Source organism: Nipponia nippon, unplaced genomic scaffold (assembly GCF_047370975.1).
Source record: "Nipponia nippon isolate SJK-2023a ecotype South Korea unplaced genomic scaffold, ASM4737097v1 scaffold_14, whole genome shotgun sequence".
NCBI lineage: Eukaryota > Metazoa > Chordata > Aves > Pelecaniformes > Threskiornithidae > Nipponia > Nipponia nippon.
Genome location: NW_028262330.1, coordinates 14,009,982 through 14,036,347, shown reverse-complemented (window position 1 = coordinate 14,036,347; position 26,366 = coordinate 14,009,982). Strand labels below are relative to the sequence as shown.

Here is a 26,366-nt window from a genome sequence, read left to right as displayed (position 1 = left end):
AGGTCAGTGACCTTTGCATTACTTACCAGCTAGTAGGCAGTCTGACTACACGGGGTGTTTATACAAGCTGATTCTAATCATCAAAGTATGGCATTCAAAATACAAATACATGAGAAATGAAATATACTTTCATTTATATGAATGAATGAGAGATTTCCCCAATATAAATACAGAACATTTCCAGATTCACAAGAACTAAACAAGTATTTAAGACATAATGTTTATTATTTGACTTTTTCTGGACATCTGCAGTCTGGTGGCATACGCAGGTTGAGTTGTTGCTATTAAACACCATCATCACCATAAACGTTCAGCATGTTAATCACTAATATAGTTAAACTATATTTTACTTAAACTATATAGTTAAACTATATTTTACTTAAAAAAAATAAGAAAACTTCTATTTTAATTATGGAGTACTCATCTTCTATTCAAAGAAATAATCAGATCAAACATGTAAACTCTTTGTAAATTTTTGTTGCTAAATAATACCGTGGCTCTGTGTATGAATGCTATGAGGTCTGCTTATTGGAGTCTAAGATAAGTTTTCTAGTCACTGAACAAGTGGAAAGCAGACAGAAAACAAATAGTTTTGTAATAACACCAACTAAAAATGTTTTAGTTTAGTTACTAAAAAAAAATTTTGGACTGTCATAGGTATATAGTTTTCCCCCAAATGATACTGACTGTATACAGATTTTTCTTTATGTCTTCAGAAATGCCAGCATAAATGCTGACCAGAAAAGTTTTTTCAACAAAAGAAAACTCACCTGCCACTATTTTTCTTTATAGACATTTTCCTCTATCCAAGATGCTTACAGTGACCTTAAATGTTGTTTAAAAAAACAAAGATATGATCTTTCTTATGTGATGCCATTTGCTCAAATTGTCTTTTACTAGTAAACCAGATGAAACATCTAGTTATAATAATGTAATAACTACGTTTATAGTTGCTCGTATAATCATAATTGTAACTATTTTACACATTTAAACATAACCTCAAGCCTACCAATTCTTACAATAAATAGGCAACAAATCTTCTCGTCACTTTTTCCCATCTCTAAGTCCTATTCCTTTCTCTTTGGTGTCACCGTTACCTGTAGCACTCTTCCAAGCCCAACATCTATCAGTTTTTCTTATTTTTCTTCCCCAAAGCTAACATCATTTTGCTGCTTATTCCCAAATGTCCTCATCCCTTTTTCATATCCTTTCCTTTCACATACAACCACACCTTTCCAGACCGTATTCCAGGTACTTGAGCCATTGTCAATTCTCTCCTTGTCTCAGACCTCATATGTGCATGTCCAATTCCACACAACTGTTATGGTTATTTCTGCCCCCACTTATTTCTCACTCTATTTTTATATTTCCGTCATGAGCCAGATGGAGCCAGTTCTGGCTCTTTATGCTCATATACCCTAATTCATCAGGATCTAACATCTACCTGAAGATGCCATGGGAAAATTTTGATTGTGCATGCTATGCCAGACTCTTCTGCCCCTGGAGACCTAGGTGTCTGGCAGGGTCCTGCTGGGGCAGGCTGTTACCATCTCAATAGCTGTATCATGAAGGAAATGTCGCATTCTGGCCACACACTCCTCCTTGAAGAGAGGATCCACAAAACCAAGAGCATGAAGGGCAGATCACCCAAATAAGGCAAGTATCAGTTCTTGGCCTTCCAAAACCCTCTCCTTCTGCAGTCGTAGCTAACTCATTGCCATAGGCGAGGGCAGAAATAGAGGAAAGACTTCAGCCCTGTCAGCAAGAGGAAGGAGAGGATTTTAGGTAGGGCACTGCAGCTGAAGGGCACTTCTGTGCCTGCAGCCTAGGCTGCACATAGACTCCCAGACTGGAACATCCCCTTTGGGACAGGGACAGTGTCTTTGGGGGTGGGTGTTACCCAGCTCCTGCCTCACCTGGGGTCTGCACGTGCCGCCACAGTGCAATCAGCATTAATTGCACAGGGAGTCTTTGAGAATGTCTTCATTAACGCTTAGTGTCAAACAACAAAATGCTATTGAAGCAGATCTCCCTGTTGTCCCACACTTTGGTTTTCATGACAGGTGTGCTCCAGGGACACATCTAATGTGCTCCCACCTCAGACAGGCATTCAACTCTTGGGACTCCCACCCTTTCCCCACAAAATCCGTTTAGTCTAGGTGCCAGGTGCTCAGCACTTGCTGTGCTGCCCCACTGATCACTTATCATGCCACTCTGCTGGCTAAGGGAGAGACAGCCTGTGTTTCAAGCGTGTGTTTGTGGCTGACCCTGCCTCTCACAGCAGCCCTGTCTCCCAGAAAGCTGGTCCTGCTGACACGTCCCAGAGGGAAAGGGGTTTGCTCTCACCCCAGCCCCGGGCTTCCTCTGCAAGAGGAAACCTCAGGACTGGAGAGGCAGATGAGGGAGATGAGGGGCAGGATTTCTTCTGCCCGATGTAGCCCTGCGCTGCTTTTGTGCTTGAACAGTGAAGGTGGGCTTTGCTTGGGTTCACAGCGCAGTTTTTGCATCCGCTTCATGGGGAAGAACATTGTGATTACTTCTGTGTTTTGAGACAGCACAAAGGTAGGCCATGGGAATGACTCGTCTACACTTTAAGCTGCAAAGGGCTTGCTTTCTCATCCTTGCTAGCCTAAGAGTCTATGAGGTCCTCATCTGTGGAGTCTGGGTCTCTTGGTCATCCTAAGATGAGTGAGGGTGGTCCAGAGCCCTGGGCCTCTTCTGGTACCTGCACTATGAAGGTCCAGCCAGATCACAGCTGCCAAAAGAGGTGCTGCAGTCGCTCTCCTTAGGCTGCTCTACCAGGTGTGTGGTGGAGTTGGCAGGGCCATTGAGTCCTCGTGATGGCCTTTTGGTAGTCACACGCTTCCAAGCACCTATGTGGTGCCCTTTCTCAGCAGGGTGCCCAGTGTGCCCTGCACACTGACCAGTGGCTGCTTCGGTCAGCTCAAGGTCTTTTCTTTCAGCATTGCTGACCCTAACGTTCCCAGGCCGCCTTTTGCCCCTTCCACCTGTCTTTGTTCAGTTCCAGTGGGGAACACATGAGACTGGATGATGCACCTGGCTGGATTTTAACCCTTCTGCTGTGATTCAGTGCTAACACGTGGGCCAGGAAGTTTCAGCAGCTTTAAAAGCACCCATTTTTAAGGGAGGCTTGGCTGCTGGTCTGTAGCAGGCCTGCCGCCCAGAGGAGGCTCCACCTTGGCGGCTCCATGCTGCCACCCCCTGGCAATGGGTGCCCTGAGCAGTGGGGCCGGTCAGCTGCTGCCTGGCTGAGCTCCTTGTGACTAACAGGAGACTGCTGGAGCCCTATGTCGAGAATAAAGCTGATGGGGCCTGTGCCCTCATAGCAACAGCCCAAATGGTGACACGATAGGCACAGCCACCATCCTAACCGATGTCTCTGGACCCTGCAGCAGCACCCACCCTGGGGTCTCACTGCAGCTGGCTGCACTTCCTTCGCGTGTTACAATGGCCTGGGGCATGTGTCAGTGTGGGGCATTGGGCCACTGCCTTATGGTACCCACGGTCTCCTCAGGGCCTCTCCGCCTAGGGGTAAGCAGGCAGGTAGTTCCCTTGCAATCCCTGCCAGCACTCAGCCCATGGGCTCGGCCTCCACAAAACTGGAAGGGTGCTAATCTTCTTACCCACTCCCTGCTGCATTGGCTTGGACTTCCAGCCTGGAGCTGCCCTCTCTGATGGCTCTTGCCTTGTTTGTACCATTTTAGCCTGGGAGATTGAAGTATGCCATGAGAAGCTCACTGGGATGAGAATATTGATTGTGTGGGCACATGACACAGTAGCTTCACATTACAGTTTAAGACACAGAAGATCGTCTACCTCCAGACCGGGTTTCTAAGGGAAGAGAATAGCTAAGGCAAGCATGACCTTCCTAACCAGGTTGTTAACAATCTGTCTCTCCAGAAGACTCTTCACAAATACTGCGAAGAGAGCCAAGCATGTCCCTCCTGCTAGTACAGCCTCTGCTCACTCTCACATGACAGCTGTGCGGGAGCATGTGCTTCATACTTCAGAATGGATTAGAGTAGATTTTTCCACTAGGCACATGCAAAAATGTTATTGATGATGGTTAAGTGAAAAAATTTTAAGACCTGATTTAAGCATGCAACTAAAAGGGGCACACCAGATTTCTTCTGACCTACGTTTATAGGCTGGAGATGTGCTGCTGAGGTAGAATGTCCATGTATACATCCCAAGATTTTAGGTCCACCTGCAGGGTTCAAATCTGTATGACTAGTTCCTGAGATGGGAAAGGATCTGCTAAGTCATTTTACACATTTCCCATAAATAGTGCATCTTCATGCAGAAGTGCAGTTCGCCCTTTTCCTTCTATACAAGGTTATCTTAGAAAGTGTCCCAAAAAAGCAAAACTGCATTTGACAGAGGCCCAGACCATTCTGTCCTGCACTGCTTTCTAATAGGGAAGGTCCCTCATAATCAGCGGGTGCTGATACATGCTGAAGATTTCACACTAACATGTGCATTGTCTGTTAAGTGCGATTTTAAAGTGTCTCTAAAATCTCTTCTGCATGGAAATTCACACATCCTGAGTAGTGGGAACATGGAAGGAGATATTTCCTTGCTATGGGCCGTTTGGTACATACCATATATGTGAATCTAAGTTCCCATTCTAAGAATAGAAATCCTCTCATTGATCTAGAAAAGCCTCATTAATAAAACAGTCAAAATTTTTATACACAGTACTTTCTTGTCACAGACTCTTTTGTGTGGTATTATACTTACCCTCTCAATGCTACTTTCTGTCCTAAGGTTGACTCGTCAGTCTTTCTTAAGAATGGTGGTGCAGTAAGGAGGGAGCCTACTATGAGCAAGCAGCATCCTCAAGTCTTTGCCAGGAGGAGTATGGTACGGCAGGGATTTCTTCCTACTTGGTCTTGGGTTTGCTTGGGTTTATTTTCATCTATTTCCTTATCACAGTCTGCTTCCCTTTCCTGGTTCCCACCTGAAGTTTAAAAGGTGCAGAGTAGCTTCCCCTGCCTCAGTTACCACAAAAGGTAATTCTTTATTATGCAGTGACTGCCAAGGCTGGTCAGACCTTTGTCGTATATGGTATTCACCAAGCTTAACCTAAAACAGGTTAGGTAATAGCTGCTTGACTACTACAACCGTTATTAAAACAACCTAAAACCACTTCAGGCCCAGGCAAGTCCTGGGACCGTGCACTGTCAGTTCAATACATACCCTCAAGCCTTTTGCTATTAATGGAAAAAAATCGTATTTGCTGCTCTGCAGTAAGGGAGATTTCAAGGAACTGAAGCATCTCAGGATGGTCAGGTGTTCAGAAGGAGGAGCAAAAGAAGATAAACTGTCATCAAAGACAGTATCCGAAAACAGAGTCAGGCTGGTCTCTGTCATGGACCACGAGTGCAGAGACTAAAATGGAGTGAAAGAAATCTGAAGCCTACTAGGGAACCATGGGAAGCCTTCTGACATGTCACGGGAAGGAAGAGCTAGGCTGGCATCACTGCTAGATGTTAGCTGGAATTATTCAGCTCTTTGTGGCTGAAAAACTGATCAGATCCAAAAAAGCTCACTCTCGTCCCTCTTTCAGATAGCGATGACGGAGATGTCTGGGCTTTCTGCTTTCTCATCCTCACTACTGAGAGCAGGACAACCTCAATATTACTGGTGTGTTGGTGAGTTTGTGTGTTGGAGACAGATAACTGAAGACTCATTTTGATAATTCCGTCTTAGCCATACAGACACGGAGCTGTGGGCTGGAAGTTTCCAGCAGAGTGAGCAAAGCTCACGGGAAGCTCACTTTGCCCTTTGGAAGCAAAGCCCATGCTATGACAGTGGTTTTGGCACACAGTGGCTGAGGGACCACTGTCAACCCTCAGCACTTCCCAGGAAACCTCAAGAGCTCCAATGGCAGGCTCTCCTTTGAAAGCTTTGTAGGTGAAGAGAGCCAAAGTTTTTGGAGACCACTGACCTCGGGCCTGGGCACAGCCATGGTCTGCATGCCGTGCCTGACCAAGCAGGCGATAGTCAGCTTCCCCTGCATTGCTCTCTGCTTGACAATGCAGCTCCAAGGCAACCCCAGTCATAGCTAGAGGTCAAGTTTTCTTTTAATTTTCCTTTTAGGCAAGACCTAAACCAGGCATGAGGCACCCAGAGAGCAAGTTATGGAGAGCATAGACTGCAAACTCATGAGAGCAGCCCAGAAGCCTCCGTATCCCTCCCAAACCATATGCTCATCCCTCTGCCCCTGACTGGCAGCCTCATCTTCCACCCCAAAACAAACTTGGAGCAGAGGATGCCCTCCCATCCCCCAAATGGATTTGTGCTCTGCTGGCAGTAGGTAGGCTTGTAAGAAAAGAGAAACCAAGCATGCTGTAACCCTCAAGTGCTCTGTGAACTTCTGTCTTTCTATACAGCTCTGAGCCTTTGCACCGTGGATAGGGTTTCTGTGCAGCTGGTAAATTCCGGCAGATTTCTTCTCCATGAACATGACCAAGTTTCTTTTGACTCCATGCAAGCCTTCCGCTTGCAGTGACAAGGAGTTCCACAGCTTAACTGCATACTTTGTGAAGTACCCACACATCTTTGTGGTTTTGAATACCTTGCCTTCAGGTAGTTTCATTCGATTTACACACACACACACGCACACACGCACACGCACGCACATGGCCATCCGCCTTCCACCTTCTGCACTCTCCTGTTTCTTTTCATGCCAGAGCCAGTTAGAAGATTGATCCCTGTCAAGCCTCTCCACACTGTGCTGATTTTATAATTCTGTCTTGTATGCCCACTCAGTTCTCTCTCCTTTCCTCTCTTAAGTCTCTGAGTTTGTTTAATTGGTCCTCCTATGGAAGCCCCTCCATGCGTCTGATCAACTTGATTGCCTTTGGAATCAGAACTCCTTGCAAATTCAGTTTGTCTCTTCTTATTTTCTCTTTCACTACCACTGCTGAGAAATGAGTGGGTATTTTCACACCGATATGCAGCACATGTGGAAGACCTTGCTCCTGATGGGTTATTGTCAGCTCAGAGTCCATCTTTTTATATGTGACACTGCATTATGTTTCCCCACGCAGATAGTTTTGTGGTTTTGACAGCACTGAACTTTGTATGCTATTTAATGGCACTGTGTGCTCAGTGTCATGAAAGCCTTCTGTGTTTCTTAGGTATCAGTCATTGTCCTTACTGCCTGGCATAGCGTTCTTTCACTGGGAAACATGATGTTTCTTCCTGTTGAACACCTCTTCAGCTTGCTTTATCAATAGCTTGAACAACACACGCCCCAGCACAAATAGCTTTTTTCCTTCATTCTGTGTCTTTGAGGATTATTTATCTGAGTGAGAAGCTTCCACCTTAGCCCATGCTTCAGCACTTCTCTAAAAGCCTTTGTTGAGATACCTTGCTGAAAGGTTCTGGAAATCCCAGTCAATTAGATCAGCTGGATCTGCCTGTCCGCATGCCCATTTCAAAAAACCTTTCAAAGGTTTCTGCGTTGATTCACGTATAAGGCTGACTTGAGTTTTATGGAATACGCCCTTTGGAAGGACACAAGCTACCTGTCCTCCGTCGCCCATACCAGTTCTTTTCCAGGAGGTGTTACGTGTGCTGGCTTGGTCCAGTGCTCATTGGGAGTTCAGAAGCCGTGGCTGTGACAGTGAGCTCCAGCCCTTTGAGCTCTGCCCCAACAGGTAGTGATTGAGACTGAACATGATGGCTTTTTACCCCTGCTCTCAAGTCTTCAGTGTCAGTTCCTGTGGAGCTCTGCTCTGGCCAAAATCAAGGTGCCATTTGTCTGCCCAGCTTCCTTGTTACTTTTTCTGCACACTGAATGGAAAATCAGTAGGCTAGACTGGAAATGCCAGCTACTACTGAACACCGCTGTCTTTCCCTTCCGCCGATGGGCTACTGCAGCTGCGTCTTCTCTGCTCACTGTCTGCTCTGACCTCTCTTGCCATAGGCTAGGGGGAGAAGCTCCTGGTTGAGGCCTTGAGTTTCTAATGCCACTAAGGAAAGCACCACGTTGAACAGCTGGGCTGTCTCATCCGGAAAGAACGTTTCCCCCAGGCAGGGTACCGCTTCAGAGGGTAGCGTGCCAGAGAGTCAGCTTTTGTGGACACTGCTCTGATTTACAGGAATTAAAGAAATCGTCACGGAACTGTCACCAGCCTTCTCCAGTTTTAGCCCAAGGGGAGGAGATGCTCTACATGGTCCCCCTATCTAATGAAATTCATGAAACAAACATAGTGGAGTATGTATGGGTAAATATAACATAAGATGTTGTATGGGACAGAACAGTAGGAAGGACGCAGTGGCAGCAGTCATTGGCAGGAATGATTGTCCTTGATTTCTCCTCATGTGAAGTTACATTTTTATTCGTGGCACAGATACTAAGCAAGAAAGAAGGGATAAGTAGTCAGGAACTAGGTGACAAAAAGCTGTACCGTGACACAGGTACACAAAAGTTAGAAGTCAAAGCTGCGCCCAAAAGCTAATGATGATATAGACCTAACCAGTAAAAAGACAAACAAATGAAAACTGGTGTTCATGGTCTGTATGCAAAGGATTCTACGGTCTTTATTCCCTAGACATCGACATGGTTACAAAGACTCATTGCAGAAGAAACTGACCAGGAGGTTCACATTTTGTGCAGCCCTCAGGTCACTTTGCTGCCTCATGACATCCTCACTCTTCCTCTTCTATCTTCTTGCCGTGAAACTCCCGGCTTTTGACTCGGAGCTTGTTGACCTGCGACTCTGCAATGTCAGCCCGCTCCTCGGCTTCCTCCAGCTCATGCTGGATCTTGCGGAACTTGGAGAGGTTGACATTGGACAGCTCCTCCTGTGTGGGGAGAGGGTGGTGAGGAGCCCAGGGCAGGGGTTTCACTCCTCCTGCGCCTCGGCCTTGCGGGGCTGTGGCTCTTCCCTGGGGGAAGGCACAAACCTCCATCCCCCACCCACCACTGCTTACACATAAGCCTCACACAGACCTCCTCATCCTCCCTTATCCAGGACCCCCTGTGACAAGCCTCAGTGGTACTGTGTCACACTTGAGGAGCTATTTTGTCACTTGGATTTGTCATTGGTGTACTTAGTCTCCCACTACTTGCTGCCCAGCTATCAGTGTAACTTATTAGGTTGAGAAAGACCCTGAAGCCTTCTGCTGTAGATTAGTGAGATTCATGAACTTCTCAGTCAGTGGATGTGGCCCCCGAGTTTCTTTAGTCTCACCTCCTGTATAAAACAGGCTGCAGACCTTCCCTCAGTTCATCCCCGACAGCTGCTCAAGGAGCGTGCTGCCCCAATGGAAGGTGGCTCTTGCCCATTCTCCAAGCAATACTTACAGCCTCCTCAGCTTGTCTCTTGTAGGATTTCACCTTCATTTGCAGCTTGTCCACCAGGTCCTGGAGCCTGAGAATATTCTTCCGGTCTTCCTCGGACTAGAGTGGTTGGTAAGCAGCAAAGAGAATTAATTATTGGTTTCCCACCACGTCAGGTTTACAATTGCCCTTGAGGATGGTGTGTGCAAAATTTCACTGGCTTTGAGAAAACTCTGTCAGCCCGCAGCGGCCTCCTGCCTTACCTGGTAGGTCAGCTCCTTCACCCTCCTCTCGTACTTGCGCACACCCTTCACGGCTTCAGCGCTGCGCTTCTGCTCAGCATCAACCTCCCCTTCCAGCTCCCGCACCTGCAATGAGAAGCCCATCTTTGGAGCTTCCCTGGTATCTCTCCAAGGGACACGCTCACTCATGCACAAGTATCAGCCCTACGCACTCTGGCCTCCAGCTTCTGGATTTGCTTCTTGCCTCCCTTCAGTGCCAACTGCTCAGCCTCATCCAGACGGTGCTGCAGGTCCTTCACCGTCTGGTCCAGGTTCTTCTTCATCCTCTCCAGGTGGGCGCTGGTGTCCTGTTCCTTCTTCAGCTCTTCTGCCATCATGGCTGCCTGATGAGAGCAAAGGGTCAAAGCCATTTTGGGGTTGCAGACAGTTTAGGAGAGAATGCACCCACCAGGAGTAATGAAAGGAGCCCCCAACTCACATCTGTGATGGCCTTCTTGGCCTTCTCTTCAGCATTGCGGGCTTCCTGGAGCGTCTCCTCCATCTCACCCTGAATTTGCATGATGTCTGTTTCCAGCTTCTTCTTGGTGTTGATCAAGCTGGTGTTCTGTGCAACCGGAAAGACATGATTTTTACTGTTAGACCTAATGCCTCCAGACAAGAGCTAAAGTGTGAGTATTGTTTATGAAAGTCTTTAATGCAAGAGTCCTCTTTAGAGCCATAGCAGGAAACCAGACATGGGTGGCTGGCTAGATTGGCCCTATCACAGCATGGCTGTTCAAGTGTTTGCATAGTAATCACTTACAAGATGCATAGCAATCGCATTCTGTGTTATCCCTTCTTGACAGGATTAATTTCCAGCAGAGCGCCTGACCTGGGTATGGAGGAGCTGCACACGTTCAGTGGCATCCAGAAGCTCCTGCTCAGCCACTTTCCTCGACCGCTCCGTCTGCTCCAGGGCTGCCCTTAGTTCTTCAACTTCAGCCTGCAGCAGGTTTGCTCTGCGCTCCACCATGGCCACCTGCTCCTTCAGGTCCTCCTGTGTCCTGAGAGCATCGTCCAAATGAATCTGGGTATCCTGTAAAAGAGGCAAGAGAAGTTGCAAGGCGGCAGTGTGAGCTTGGGTGCCAAAAATGTCAGGGATGTCGTTTCTCTTTCTGTAGCTTTGCTGAACGCACCTTGAGCACTGCCTGTGCGTTCCTCAGGTTCTTTTGTGCCTCTGCAGCCACGCGGTTGGCATGGCTCAGCTGGATCTCCATTTCATTCAGGTCTCCCTCCATCTTCTTCTTCAGCCGCAGGGCTTCATTCCTGCTCCTGATCTCAGCGTCCAGGGTGCTCTGCATCGACTCCACAATTCTGAGGTGGTTTCTCTTCATCTGGTCGATCTCCTCATCTTTCTCTGCTATCTTCCTGTCAATCTCAGACTTCACCTGGTTGAGCTCAAGCTGGAGGCGCAGGATCTTGCCCTCTTCGTGTTCTAGGGAGGCCTGGACAAGTCAGCAGGAACAGTGACTTAAACTACTGCTTCCTTTCTAGAGTAATCTCCTCTGATGTAGTCCTTCTTCATGAAATCTAAGTTTGCTTTCCTGCTGTTTCTGCAGAAAACTGTTCCCATACTTTCAGTCTGGACACCATGCATTAGCACTGTGTGTACCTCAGCTTCCTCCAGGGAGGCTTGGAGTTCAGATTTCTCCTGCTCAATCTGCTTCTTGACTTTCTCCAGCTCATGAATCGCCTTTCCTCCCTCAGCAATCTGCTCCGTGAGGTCAGAAATCTCCTCTGTGGGAACAAAGACCAAGGGCATGGTCAGGCACAGAGCAGAATGGGAAGGGCCCTGCCACACCAACGTAAAAGGCAGCTTTGCAGACCTGCAGGCACAGACCCATGTGGGGCGGTCGATAGTGGTGCATAGTGAGAAAGCCCTGCCAGGAGCAGAGGGCCAGGGACTTACGCTGCAAGTTCTTGTTCTCACGCTTCAGCGTTTCCAGGTGGTCCAAGGACTCCTCATAGGCATTCTTCATCTTAAACAGCTCCGTGCTGAGAGAGCGAGCCTCCTTCTGGGAGGCTTCCAGCTCAGCCTGCGTTTCCTCATACTTCTGCTTCCATTCTGCCAGGATCTGAAGAGAAACGGGGCGTGAGTATGGATGTGGTAATGAGGAAGGGATGCTCTGCCCAGGAGCCCCAGGTCTGGAGCCTAAAAGACCTTGTCAAAGTTCTTCTGCTTCTTATCCAGAGCTGCGCATGCAGCATTCGATCGCTCCACGTCAATCATCAGGTCCTCCACTTCGTTCTGCAGCCTCTGCTTTGTCTTTTCCAGAGAGGCACATTTGGCATTGACGGCTTCGACATGTTCCTCTGCATCCTGCAGGCGCTGTGCCAGCTTCTTCCTGGGAGGAGATAAGCACAGCTCCAGGTTAGCGCTTAGAGAGGAGCCAATGTTGTACTGTTCACAAGAGGGCAGTTGGCCGCTTTGGGGGCTTTGAGCCTAGCGCTTTTCACAGTGTTTGTTCTGTTCCAAGATTGCATGCAGCCTGAAGGGTCTATCACTTCCGTGTCTTAGCACCTACTGAGTATTCGGCCTGTCTTAGCCTTTCTAGCCCTAAAGGCTATGTTTGTCCTTCCAATCTACACTTCTTCCACAGCACCCTTTTCCTCTCCCTCCCTCTCTCCCCTTCACCACAAAGACAGTATATCCCTGCCTTCGTCCCACCCCTGTCCTATTCCACTCTCAGAGACTCCAGTTTCCAATTTCCCTTGACAGTCTCCGTCTTCTCCAGCCATTCGACATCCCGCTTGCCACATACTTGGCCTCCTCCAGCTCTTCCGTGCGCTGAATAGCATCCGTCTCATATTTGGTTCTCCACTGGGCCACTTCGCTGTTGGCCTTGGACAGGGCACGCTGCAGCTCCCCCTTGGCTTCCTGCTCCTCCTCATATTGCTCCCGGAGCAAGTCACAGTCGTGGCGAGCAGACTGCAAGGCGTGGGCCAGGGCGTTCTTGGCCTGTGGGGACATTGGGGCTGGTAACCTGAATACTTGACTTGAGATGCCTCTCGACAGTGAAACCGACAGTGGAATTAGAATGAAACTCTCAGTAGGCAACTGCAAAGCTGAAGGCTGGTGAAGCCTTCATCAGTGTGTTCTGGAGATCAGGATGTGTTAGTGACGGGTGCTCTGGGGACAGTAAGCTGCTGTTTCTCTAAATGTTTGGACGTGTGCGTCTGAATCCCGCCTTGGACAGTATCGTCAGAATCCCATGAAAGCCTTGTGGATGACTTCCTCCAGCATCAAAATCATTATGCTTCCTTCCCCCTCTAGCTTATGAGTTGGGGTATGCGCATTGCTGCTGTTCCCTCCAGTACTACATGTGCTTGAGGAAAGCATATCGAGCTAATCTTGGAGCAGACAGGATTCTCCAAATGCTTTTAGGGATGATGTAGATTGTGGACAGTAGGGTACTTCCAGACCTTTATTTCTTCCTCCAGATGTCTCTTGAGTTCTTCAATCTGTTGGGTAAAGCCTTGCTTGCCTCTCGAAAGCTGAGAAATCAGAGCATCCTTCTCCTCCACCTGGCGTGAATATTCACCTTGGAAGGATAAAGTGAAAAAAGGTAACTACACTATTAATAATATGTCACTTTCTGCCTGTAAAGCCATGCAGTCAGGAGCGGTCTGGAGAGGTTATACCTGTTACCATATTGCACCCAGTGGTACGGTCATGGAGTGCACATTCTTGCATTGCAGCTCAGGAATGAGGATGTCTCACCTGATTCTGTCTGCAGACGAGCTCTTTGAGTATTGAGGTCATTGATCATGCGCTGATCCTGCTCCTCCTTAGTTTTAATCTCACTCAGCTGATCTTCCAGAGTGCGGCACATCTTCTCCAGATTTGCCTACATAGCAGATGCAAGGAAGGAAAGGAAATGAACACCTGGACTCTGCCTTATCATCGCAGCAGGGACTTTTTTATGAGAATGTGGCTGGGAGATGTAGCCTATTGTGCCATACCTTGGCCCTGTGAGAATGTTCTACTGCAATTCTATACCTTGGCTTTGGAGACAGACTCCATGTTACTGGCCAAGTCGTCAATCTCCATCTTCAGCTCACTCTTCTCCTTCTCCAGCTTCTGCTTCACTCGTTGCAGGTTGTCGATCTGCTCCCCAAGCTCAGCTGTGCTGTCCGCGTGCTTCTTCCGCAGGGCAGCAGCTGTGGCTTCGTGCTGCAGCGTGGCCTCTTCGAGGTCGCGACGCATCTTCTGAAACTCTGCCTCACGCTTCTTGTTCATCTCAATCTGAGCTGCGGTAGCCCCTCCTGCTTCTTCCAGGCGCTCGCTGATCTCCTCTAGCTCCCGCGAGAGGTCAGCCCGATGCTTCTCTGCTTTTGCCCGAGAAGTTCGCTCTGCCTCAATTTCCTCCTCCAGTTCCTCAATGCGAGCCTGGGGAACATTAGGGACCCTTCACACCCGTGCCCTCCTCCTACCTGATGTCTTTCTGAAGGGCAGAAGAGAAGGAACAGAGACTTGCCTGCAGCTCCTTGATCTTCTTCTGTAGTTGCATGCCCAGGGCTTGCTCATCCTCGATTTTGCTCTGGATCTGGCTGATTTCAAAGTCTTTCCTTTGGGCAAAGCAAACCGTGTTAGAGCTCAAAGGAAGAAGACAAGTGCACCAGCCCAGCACTCAGGTGCCCCACAGCCACACTTACTTCTTCAGTTTCTCATCCAGCTGCTGCTTATCATTTTCCAGATCCATTATGCTGTCATGGGCCAGCTTCAGGTCTCCTTCGAGTTTCCTCTTAGCTCTCTCAAGGTCCATGCGCAGTTTCTTCTCTTGCTCCAGGGACCCTTCCAGCTACAAAGAACAAGACCATCAGTGCGCTGCCAGCCAGTTCGAACTCCGTACCTGGACTTATTCTTGCTCTATGCCTGTGTGCTTACATCGTCCACTTGCTGCTCCAGCTTGGTCTTGGCTTTGGTCAGAGTATTGACTTTGTCCTCTTCTGCCTGCAGGTCATCCAGTGTCTGCTGATGGGCCTCTTGGAGGGCTTTCTTCTCTTTTGTCAGCTTGGCAATGGTCTCATCCAGGGCTGACATCTCCTCTGTGAGGTTTTTCACCTGTTGATTGTAAAAAAGTGCCAAAAGCCTGTGTAGAAGACTTGACTGCTAATGCAGTGACCTTTTCACCTTGCAGTCCTTAGCCAGGAGCTTGGTTTTTCTGGGGGCTGCCTAGCTGCCCTGCTCTTATGCTCCTGGTATGCTCCAAACCTAGCTTCGTTCTGAGGGTACCAGGCTGATGTGGGAGGCATCTGTCCCTTCACCCTTTACGTGCCTCCCTCTGTGTGTACCTTGTTTTCAGTGGCATGCTTCTCCTTCTCCACTTTGGCCAATGTTAACTCGAGGTCATCAATATCTTTCTTCAGCTCTGAACATTCATCCTCCAGTTTTCTCTTCTTGGCTGTCAGCTCAGCATTGATTTCCTCCTCATCCTCAGCCCTTTCAGTCACCTCCTTAATTTTGGCTTCCAGCTGGATTTTGGTTTTGATGAGCTGGTCACATCTTTCCTCAGCATCAGCCAAGCTGTCCGCTTCCTGGTGGGGAGACACAGATTTTTGTGGGTTGTAATGGTTTGAAGTTTCTCCTCTCTGTCTTTTCTGTCACTGAGGAGGCATCTGTTAAAATGGGAGCCAAACCTGGTCTTCCACTCCCGCAACTGCAAGATCTTGCCCGGTGTCTACTGGGAAACCTTGTCATCTGGAATCAACAGTGATTCCAATTGTTTTGTGTCTCTTAAAAATGCCTCTACAGAGAGGGTAGCTGACAGAAACAGTACTCAACAGCTGCTTCTTTTTAATGGACTCCTCACGAACCTCGTCATGTTTGGGGAGAAGAGGCTTTGTGAGAATAATTTAGTGGAGCAAGTGGTGTTCTGTTTGGTGTGAAGAAACTGCCTTTTCCTAATGGACTTTGAACGGGAAGTATCTGTGTTTCGGGAAGTAATCAAGGCCTTCCAGTGTAGCTGTAAGTAGGAAAATGGGGCCTTCCCAGGTTTGCCTTGACTCTATTAGACAGATCCATTGCTCTGAAAGCTGCGTAGATGGAGATACTTCCCTTCCAGTTCAGAGCTCGCTGTTGTGGATTACATGTTGGCTAGTGTTACATGGCTCTTTCCTCAGGTAGCAGGAATGCTAAGTCTCAGGTGGGGCTGCCATGAGACTCACCATGCCCCTGCCAGTGCCTGGTTACTCAGCATTGGAGCGTGTGATTTCGACTGTTTTCTACTGCATGTTAGTCAGCTTCCTCTGAGTCTCTGCGTAGGACAAGAAGCATTCTGACTGTATATCATTCTTTTCCCAGGGACAAATGAATGGTAATGCTCACCGCCTGCACTTGGAGCTGCAGGTCATTTTTCTCCTGCAGTAAGGTCACCATTTTCTCCTCCAGCTCTTTCCTCTTTGCCTCAGACTTTGCAAGCTCTTCCTTGGTTTTCTCAAACTCCTCCTTCATGTTGGCCATCTCCTTCTCAGATTCTGCACTCTTCAGCAAGGGCTTGATCTTGAAGAACAGCTTCATCCATGGCCAGTGCTTGACATTCATGAATGCACGAACATTGTACTGGATGCAGAAGATGGACTCCCTGAAATGAAATTCTCATGGCTGTTGCATAGCTTCAGTGTGATGAATTTAAATTTCATTAGTCAAGTACCATGAGAACAAATTAATATGAGAAATGTCTACCTCCTCTCCACCATTCTCCGATACTCCACTCTCATCAGGAAGCCCCTGCACCTGGCTTGTGTGCGAGTGATGATTTCTGCCAGCTTGTCATCCCTCATCTCCTCCAGGAGTCCCAGCAGTCCAGCTTTGAAGAACACCTTGAAAAGGAAATGTCACTGTCGGGTAGTACAGTCTTTCAGGATCCTGAAATAGACTTTAATGGCCATGACCAGCTTCACCTTGGGCCCTCTCCCAAACCTTCTGCCCAATGGCCTATGAGCTTCCTATAAGCTCAGCCCTAAGCATTCTATCCCTCTCTGAGCTATGTGGTATGAGTTATGGTTTCCAGTTCAGCCACAGCCTCAGCCACAACTATGCCTATTCATGGACCCCAGTGAGCTCTACCATGACCTGTGGACTTACTTCCTGGCTTGATGTTAGACCAATCTCATTGCTGTGTATCTGTCCAGGAATTAATGAACAGTGCCGGGCCTTGTTAGCCTACCTATGTCTTACCCTGACCAATCTCAAAAACCAAGGCTTTATGGCTTCACCTCAGGCCTTCCTTATTGTCACAAACCTGCCTGATGATCTGGACTCTTGGTTGAACCTGACTACCATCCCAAGGTCTTCCCCACTTGCCTTGCTTGGATACTGTGGGGCTGGGCACTTGCTGATTGAGGCCCCTACCCTGCCAGCTCTGTTACTGTGCTGCGCTCCCTGCCACTGATGGAGCAGCTCGCCCTTGCCGCTCCCTGACAAACTTTTAACACAGGTCTTGTTTCTACCTTGGTGTGACCAAATCTGTATTGGGTGTGGTCCACATCAATGGACCCAAGGAGCTTTTCTGAAGCCTTCTTGCTGTCCATGAACTGTCCCTCTGGGATAGCACTTGCATTAAGCACTCTGTATCTGCAGAAGAAAACAGAACATGAAGAAATCCCCGTCACCAAAACTGTAATTGAACCCCACAGCCTTCTCGGACTGTCTCATTGAATGAGTCTCATGCCTGGAGACAGTTCATCCTTTCAGAACAGGAGAGTGTTTTTACTATTAACTCTAAGTGCAAGAGAATCCTAATCTCAGCAATGTTGTATCATCATGAACTGATGGTGAAACTTCTATATTACAGCTCAGTACCAATTTAAAGTATAATGTTTCAAGTATATTACAATAGTCAGGTTCTTCAGCTTGGTCTGAATGGGCAGAAAGGTGTAGCACTCTTACCTTTGTTTGAAGTCAGCATACAGGACTCTGCTGGGGAACCCTTTCCTGCAAATTCTGATCCCTTCCAGCACACCATTGCACCGCAGCTGATGCAGCACCAGCTCATGCTCCATGGCACCTAACAAACACCACCATTAGTGACCACCCCGCTCTTTGACACTCAGGAGAAGAACTCTGGCTTGAGTTTTCCTCCTATTGGATCCCCTTACCAGGTGTTTTTGTCTCATTTGGGATGATGCATCGTACAAAATGGGGGTGAGTGCTTCTCAGGTTAGCCATCAGCTTGTTTAAATTCTCCTGTGAGACCATGAAATGAAGTTTCTATTATTAAGCATAACCACTGGAAGCTTAATAGTGGATATATTAAACTGAATGTTTCAGGATGCAGACCTGTCTTCTCTAAAACATTTTGCAGAACTCCCAAAGAGGAACTTGGAAACTGAAGACTCACAGATTTTTGGTTTTGAAATTCTTTTGTAGAATAATGGTTAGTATTGCTTTTCCTTGATCTCCTTATACAAATATTGACTTGCCATCTCACAGCCTTCCTTCTACCTGGTATTTCTTGGGGTATTTACTTGGGGATTTTAACTGGATGACATGTAGTCTTGGCTAAGTGTGACTAGCGTCTGATTTGGCAGCTAAATATGTTGTTTCTAAATGGATGGAATATTTGTACAGCCCATATAAATTGACTTTTTTGGTAGTAATTCAATCTCCCTAAATATATCCACCTCAGTCAAATGGAAACCTTGAAAACATAACTGAAAACTGACCTCAGAATTCATTCACTTGATGGAATTTAACATTCACTCTCTTTCCCCATTGAAATGAAAACATTACCTTACAATCTCAAGGCAATTTTTTTGCTTTTGATGTTCAATCTGTTATTTTCAAATTCTACAATGTGACAATAATGAAAATCTTCATAGATATGTAAAAGAGGTATGGGTAACATCTCTGAAGTTTCCAGAGAAGATTTTAAGTTGAGCTGATTTGTTATTCACTCCCAGTCAAAATAGGTGAACTTGACCCTTTGGAGATATTTGTAGAATATTCAGAGAAAGTAATAGCAAAACTAAGGCAGGTGGAAGAAATCTGCCAAAATATAAGGATGCAATATCAATAGTTAGATGGAAAAAAAATTCTAAGACAATTGCCTAGGCAGTTCCAGGAGGCTGACAATATCATTCTGTCTCCTGAAACAAAACGAAGACCGTGCACGCATTGAGGTAGAGATTTTGTGGTGTTCTAAGGTGTTCTGTAATTCACAAGGATGGCAAGGGAAGCATTTTCAAGGATGACAAGAGCTATGACCAAAACTGAAACAGCTTTCAGATTCAGAATAAAACTGCTTTCCATCTTCAAAGGGATAATGAATTCTACAGTTACCCGGAAAAGAGCTGAGACAGTCTGGAAAGAAGAACCCTTCTTCTTGCCACCCTTCTTGCCACCACCAGCCTCTGCAAAATTGAAGAAAACGAGCAGATGCCTTTAACATTGTCTTTGGGATTCCCCTTTGTAAAATATGAACACGTAGAACATGGATTTTACAGAGCTTACCTGCTTCCCCACCATAGGTGGCAAAGAGTAAAGCCAGTGTCTTCACGGATGATTTCTGGTACAACCCAATGACAGTTTCGTTCAGGGGGTCCTTGTTCTTCTCAAGCCAGCCAGAGATGTTGTAGTCCACCGTGCCAGCATAGTGCACGAGGGAGAAGTGGGCCTCAGCCTTGCCTTTGGCAGGCTTGGGCTTCTGGAAGTTGCTGGACTTGCCCAGATGCTGGTCATAGAGCTTGTTCTTGAAAGAGGTGTCAGTTGCCTTGGGGAACATGCACTCCTCTTCCAGGATGGAGAAGATGCCCATGGGCTGGAAGGTACCACAAGTAGTGACAGAGAAAGATGATAATGATGTGAAGCATGTGCTATGAACATCAAAGGTACCAGTGTGTTGCTGGTAGCATCTCAGCCTGGATAAGGGCCTAAGTTTGTCAGGAGCTGTTCTCAGCCAGGGAGCTTATTTCTGCCTGTCCTTACCTTCCTGCAGACTGCCTTCACAGAACTGGTAAGAACGTCTGTCTGGCTCAGGTTAGAATTGGGAGCAGAATTAGAGGGAGAAGTGGTTAAGGAAAAAATAATGGGGAAAATAGCTACAAGAGGCCCAGTTGTTTTGGGAAATCAGGTGAGATGATATTTATTTCCCAAATTTGTGTGTGGAGTTCTGATTGAGTCTTCAGGGGGAAAAGGAAAGGAGACTGACTCCAGCTGGTTTTGAAGAAGTCTGTTGGTGGGAGTCGAGGCTACCTTTTCCAGGCTTGAAGAGCAGGTAATGCAGGACTGAAGACACAGATTTGCATTTCCTAATTTCTCTTCCCCAGACTAAAATAAATCTCAGTGCAAAATATTTCATTTAACTGACACTGAATGCCTGGCCCTGAGTTCTTCCTGAGATGAATCTGGCCCAGAAACATCAGAGAATTCCAGAATACATCGTACACTTGTATGGAAAAGGTACCTTCTCAATGAGCTCGATGCAAGCCGCCAGGTCCATCCCAAAGTCAATGAACTCCCATTCAATCCCTTCCTTCTTGTACTCTTCCTGCTCCAGCACGAACATGTGGTGGTTGAAGAACTGTTGCAGTTTCTCGTTGGTGAAGTTGATGCACAGCTGCTCAAAGCTGTTGAACTGTCCAAAGCAAGGAGAGGTGCACAGGTTCTCAAGGTGTGGCAAACACCACAGGTTTTTGCTAGCATTCGCCTAATGCTGTTGAAGTTCCCCAGCTGAAACACCACTCCTAACCCTACTGTAACAGCATGTGTTTCCTTAGCAGGGCTTCTATTGCAAAATTTGCTGTTCTTGAAAGATTTTATTGTTATTACTTTTGAAATCAAGCTAAAAGTAGCATTTCTTTTTTACTGTGCTACTCAGAAGCAAATCCTTCAGTAACCTTAGCTGCAGCATCGTGAACTTTCCCATAGCACTACCCTTTCCTTGGCTCTTCCAAGAGCATCCACACCTTTGGCCCACATCTGTGTGAGCCTTAGTCCTCGAGCTGTCTCTTTGTTGGCAAAGCCTAAGACTTTTGCAAGCTCAAGGGTCTCTGAGACCATTAGCCGGAAAGCAGAGCTTTCTTCTACCTGTTGACAAGGCTAGAATCAAAGTGGTTGTGGTTAGTAAAGCCATTTGAGGGTGTTACTGTGACAGAGAGGAGGGAGGGGTTTCTAGAAACTGCAGGTAAGGAGGATAAACTTCTGAATCTTCTTAAAAAGAAGGGTGTTTCTGAGTCCTCATGACCCCTCCCTGGCCCTCCCTTGACAATGGTGCTAAATCCTTGCTCCTTACATCAAAGATCTCAAAGCCAGCAATGTCCAGGACACCAATGAAGTACTGTCTGGGTTGCTTGGTGTCCAGCTGTTGGTTGATGCGAATAACCATCCACAAGAACATCTTCTCATAGACAGCTTTTGCCAGGGCACCAACTGCATTGTTCACCTAAAGCAGAGAAGAAAGGACCGGAGTTACCTCCTAGGGTCAAAAAAGAATGCTCAAGTACTGAAAAAGTACTTTCAAACTATCTCCTATTTACCTGTTCTACAGTTTGACCTTTGGTCACGAATTCGTTCCCAACCTTGACTCGGGGGTAACACAGGGCTTTGAGCAATTCAGCTGAGTTCAGGCCCATCAGGTAGGCAGCCTTGTCAGCCACTAAAGAGCAGGAGAGAGAGAGAGAGAGAGAAGCATTTATCTTTGGACAATGGCTAGAATTTGGTCAGTGTGAAAAACTCTGCTGTTCCTGTTCTAGAAATGGAAAAGCATTGGACTGGTCTCATACAGAACGTCTGGGAAGGAATGTAAATTCTGGAAGCTAATGATGGCCCCCTTTGAAAGCAAGAGCAGGTATGGCTTGGATAGGAATAGCTTGAATCTGGAAGGTCCTAGAAGAACCGCAAAAACCCTCTGGCAATACGTGAGGCATGCATGCAGCACATTCTTTTTCTGTGGAAAGCTGATTCCTGCATAGCAAAGAATGCAGGATTTATTTCACTAAAAATATGATTGCACATCATGGTGACTTAGTGGCTGAAGGTTTTACAGAGAGAGAGGTAGCCTGCGTTGAGGTTGAAGTTCCCTCTCTCAGGCTGTGTGTGTTTGGGGAGTATCCATTGGATAAAGTAATGGTATTCCCCATGATCAGGGAAGCACCTCTGCAGTTAGATAGGCAATGAACAAAGATGTTTTTCCTCGGTGTTTTATGTGGTGACTCAGGCCAACAAAGGCCTGTGCTTGGAGGCCAACATATCACCTCTGCAAACAGAGAAGTTCTTTGAACAAGTCAGTTGCTGACTGTGCTGATACCTTCTGTGCCATCGGGCTCTGCCTGCTCCTCTCGTTGCTTCTGTTTGAACTTCAAGTTCCCGTAGTGCATGACAGCCCCTGTCAGCTTGTAGATGGCAGTCTTTTCATCAGCAGTGAAGCCCAGGATGTCAATGGCACTCTGCAGTCAAAACAATGAAGTAAAATACGTGTCCTTAGTAGGTCACCTTTGAGACATGTACAGTAGGTACCTTTTTGCTGTGTTACTTACATCTGTAGCCATGAGCTCCTCCTGGTCATCAATACTGGGAACAGTGACCTCACCTTGACTCACATAGTGGAAATCAAAAGGGTTGGTGGTAATGAGGAGCATGTCTGAAAGCAGGAAGAGGCAAGGCACAGGCTTAGTTTAGCCAGCCGGGTAATAGCGGGAACTGTTGCTCAGCAATCTTCCTCAAAAAGTCACAATGATCCTTCCTACCAATCAGCTCCGGCTTCTTGTTGGACATGATCTGATAAAATATGTGGTAACTTCTTTCTGCCTTGAGCTGGAAAGTGACTCTGGACTTCTCCAGCAGATCTGGCAAGGAAGGTAGAAAGAGTGAGGCACAGGAACGCACAAGGAGGTGAGAATTTAGGAAGGAATGGGATGAGGTCAGGAGAGTCTCTTACAGGTTTCAATGTCAGCAGAAGCCAGTTTGCCTGTGGCCCCAAAGTGGATTCTGATGAATTTGCCCTGTTAAGGAGAAGCAGCAGCATTTCAGCCTGGATGGGTTCTTTTGATGTCTCCTTTACGTGGAATACTGCTAGGGCCATCACTTTTCTTATAATGAGAGGGAGAGATTTTGTCCAAAGCAACAACTTACAAAGCGTGAGGAGTTGTCGTTCCTCACAGTCTTGGCGTTTCCAAAGGCCTCCAGCAGTGGGTTGGCGCTGATGATTTGATCCTCAAGCGTTCCCTGCAGGACAATAATTATGGCAGGTTATCCTTTCCAAAACTCTTGTCAGGAGCAGAGAAAATCATTGATTCAAACTACTATCTATTAATTAATGATTTCATCCTCAAGCATTCCCTACAGGATGATAATTATTCAGTTACAGCGTTTAGCTGACATGGCAATTGCACATCGAACCTTCAGTCTGTTCTTCCTGACTCACCTGCATTTTGCCAGGCTGCTCCTCCTTCTTCTTCTCCCCACTCGCTGCAATTGTTGCAAAGTACTGGATGACACGCTTTGTGTTCACAGTCTTCCCTGCACCGGATTCTCCGCTGTCAAACCAAAGAGAGAGGCAGAGAGCGTGTGGTCAGGCAGGAGGTCCCCTGGCACCCGACAGCCCCACAGGGACCTGAGTAGGGAGGGTACATACGTGATCAGGATTGACTGGTTCTCGCGATCTGTGAAAGAGGCAGAAACAAGATGGTGTTAGTAGCTTTCTTGAATGATATAGAACACAATGTGTGTGATAAATACAAGCAGTGTTTTTAGAGAGCCTATGTATTATATGGAGAGAGCTGGAGTTATCAAAGTTTGGATTTCTTCGATGTTTTTTTCACCTCTGAGATATTCATTTAAACTCCCTTTTTGAACATTGAAATAGGACATTTCTTCTTAATTCAACCTATTTCTCATATCAATCTCTCTATGAAATGAATAGTGATGCAAGCATGCCTGTTACTTTCCAGTGACTTCAAGAAGTCTGGAGGTTTATCTTCCTCCGAGAAGTCTGTTAGAAGTGTTGGAGAAGGGCTGGAAGGTTTGGGTATGAAAGAACTCCCTGTAGAATCCACAGAGATTAATATCAAATTTCTTGTGTGCCTTTTTAATGTCCCAGGAAGTATAAGTAACTGCTTATACACCAGTGAGTCCTCAACCAATTTAAAAATCTGAGATCGCTTTATACCTGTTTCCATTTAACAAAATACCCTTTGAGAAGTCTGATTAATTAGGTCTCATCTCTAAGTAGCAAGGGGTTGTAGCCACTAACTGTACAGGTCAAAAGAATCCTGATCTCCTCCTTACCTAACTCATTTGTAGAAGTGTAGAGATTTAATCAATGTTGGAAATGTTTAAACTAGATTCTTTTTTTTTCTCCTTTCCTTATTTTTCCTTTTCATCAGTGAATCCAAAGGAGCAAATACTTTCTGAGGTAGGAAAGAATATAAGTTTATTATTTTGGTTTTTTTCTTTGTTTGTTTGTTTCAGATTGTTTCTGCTCTTTTTCTGTTTATTTCTGTCTTTAGAAGTCTGTTTTTAAAGGCACTAACTAAGAGAAGGAAGACAGAAGATAACAAATGTGGAAAAAAATGCTAAACTACTTGTTATTCATGAACCTACTCCAGTGTTAAAAGTGGAAGTGGAAAAGGAGAAAAAAAATACGTTGAAATTATCATCCCATTTTTATTCAATATTTGGGGACTTTTTTAACAGTCAACATTCTTATTCTGTGATTTTCAGTAATGTCCTTGTGGAATCATGAAACAACTGTAGAGGTATGACCATCAAATCATTGATTCCCTTCTGCATATTGCAGGTTTGGTGCACAGAATTCTAGTCCTTTCTGGTCAAGTAACTTTCATGCCTAAGAAGCAATTCCATAGTACAGGAGTATTAACTAATAGCTAATTTGAAATGAAGGCATTTATCGTTGTTTCCAGAGGGTGCAACTTTTCTGGGATTCTGGCTCTTGTTCTTTCCCAAGAAGTTGTAAATATTGGAATAACACTTGAAATCAGATCATTTGTTTTTAAATCATGTCTTCATGAAGTCAAAACAGCTAGAAATTAACCTACAATACAGTTTGGGGAGAGATGAATTAAATTGTTCAGGGCTCTATTAATATTTTCTGTCACATTTTGAGCAAATGAGATCTCAATAATAGGTAGGGGAGAATTTTTGTTTCACCTGACTCAATTGATCCTATAAATTATTCTTCACTGTAACGTTTTCAGTGCTCTTCTCTGCATGGTATCAATTAGAGTTTTTAAAATCATTAGGACAGAACTGTGTCTCATGCATAGTATCAGCAACTGTTAAAATAAGTTAATTAAAGGCTCATGCTGAGGTTTACACACGCAAATAATTTTTTTAAAAAAACGAATGCTATATTGCTATGAAGATGCTGCCATTGTCTCACCAGTTAGCATGAACTGATAGGCATTGTCAGAGATGGAGAAGATGTGTGGAGGGGCCTCCTGGCGCTTCTTGCCTCGGTAGGCCAACACCACCTCCGGGTTGTACACCGGCAGCCACTTGTAGGGGTTGACAGTGACACAGAAGAGACCCGAGTAGGTCTGCGAGGAAGGGAGACAGCACATTGGCTTCCACTTAGCCTGGCAGAGCAGTTCCACCTAGCCGCCCAAAGGAAGACTGCTGCTGGTACTTACGTAGATCATCCAGGCTGCATAACGCTCTTTGAGGTTGTACAGCACAGCGGGTTCATGGAGGTGGGTCATCATGGCCATGTCCTCAATTTTATCATACTTGGGAGGGTTCATGGAAAAGACCTGATCTTCCTTCACGGTCAGGGTCTGTCAGATGAAGAAAGAATGTATGTCAGCTGAGAGCTGAGACTGTGATCTACACACAGTTTTTAAGCCTTGGTTTTTACCCACCTCTCCAGCTTCAGTCTTGACAGTGACCTTCCCTGATTCTTTGCTCTGGATTGACCCTTTCACAAAGGATTCTTTAGGATGAGCCACAAAGACGGATGTCTTGGCATCAAAAGGCTTGTTCTGGGCCTCAATTCTCTCCTTCTCTGATTTTCGGAGGTAAGGAGCTGCTTCCCCAAAGGCAGCCATCTCAGCATCCGGAGAGGCCATGTCTGCACTTATACAGGATGCACAGTCAGCAGAGTGCTCTGTAGGAAAAAAGATATGTTGAGTCAGTAAGTGAACAGCTTTATGCGGAAGACAGGAAATCTCTTGCACTTTGATCTCTTCAAATATTTAAGTAGGTATACACAAGTCAAAAGTCAGATTTAAGCTTCCCAGTCTTGGCTGAAAATACTAGTATACTTTTCTGTAATTCATTCTTAGACATCTAGCTATGTGTAACAAAGTATAGAACATCTCTTCAGTGTTGCAGTATTGTAGTACAGTTTAGCAGTATTACTTCAACTTTGTAGATCCTAGTGACTTTGGACATTGCCATAGCACAGACTTTGTATTAAATAAGTCTCTGATTTTTCTTAATATGCTGTCTGATAGCAAATAGTAGCTTTTCACTGGAAAATTTACTTGCTATGGACAATTCATCTTGCATTATGACAGATATAAATGTCACTATTGCCTGTTCATCTTTCTAGAAATCTTAAACTGCTGTTTTTCTTCCTGTTGCTTAAAAGTTGGTAAATTTTAGTATTAATTCTGATGATAGAGGCTGGAAGTCAGTCACTGCTGTTTGAAAACATAGCAACTCATTTTGTGTTGCACAGATATCCAGAGTTAATACATAAGCTGAAGGAAAAAATGCTGCCTTCAAACCTAGAATAAAATCACTAGCAACAGAGACAGTGCCTGATAAAAATGGATATTCAAGGTTTATAGGAAGTTAAATGGAATAA

General features: G+C 46.0%; 1 protein-coding gene across 1 annotated transcript; it reads right to left on the bottom strand.

The window, feature by feature from the left end:
• Nucleotides 1–8,682: 8,682 nt before the first annotated feature.
• Nucleotides 8,683–25,623, bottom strand: LOC104021516 (myosin heavy chain, skeletal muscle, adult). Its single transcript, XM_087751350.1, has 38 exons — nt 25,417–25,623; nt 25,189–25,332; nt 24,939–25,095; nt 23,172–23,199; nt 22,962–23,073; nt 22,670–22,762; nt 22,476–22,539; nt 22,285–22,383; nt 22,075–22,178; nt 21,846–21,984; nt 21,076–21,194; nt 20,832–20,981; nt 20,004–20,174; nt 19,052–19,358; nt 18,881–18,951; nt 17,698–17,785; nt 17,489–17,606; nt 17,050–17,173; nt 16,283–16,419; nt 15,926–16,181; nt 14,893–15,135; nt 14,486–14,662; nt 14,254–14,399; nt 14,076–14,166; nt 13,598–13,987; nt 13,319–13,445; nt 13,021–13,139; nt 12,360–12,556; nt 11,759–11,942; nt 11,507–11,672; nt 11,210–11,334; nt 10,734–11,042; nt 10,430–10,633; nt 10,037–10,162; nt 9,771–9,941; nt 9,580–9,684; nt 9,341–9,436; nt 8,683–8,838 (listed from the first exon to the last, which is right to left on the bottom strand). Exons 1-38 carry the CDS (start codon nt 25,621–25,623, stop codon nt 8,683–8,685), a joined length of 5,820 nt encoding a protein of 1,939 aa, XP_087607476.1.
• Between the last annotated feature and the right edge of the window lie 743 nt (nt 25,624–26,366).

What these genes read in the sequence shown, in the direction of transcription:
- LOC104021516 (XM_087751350.1), bottom strand. Translation starts at nt 25,623, where the DNA reads ATGGCCTCTCCGGATGCTGAGATGGCTGCCTTTGGGGAAGCAGCTCCT. An exon ending in CACCTATGGTGGGGAAGCAG is followed by an intron (nt 18,952 to 19,051) that starts GTAAGCTCTGTA and finishes TCAATTTTGCAG; the next exon opens with AGGCTGGTGGTGGCAAGAAG. An exon ending in ACGCACAGGCAGTGCTCAAG is followed by an intron (nt 10,634 to 10,733) that starts GTGCGTTCAGCA and finishes CCTCTTTTACAG; the next exon opens with GATACCCAGATTCATTTGGA.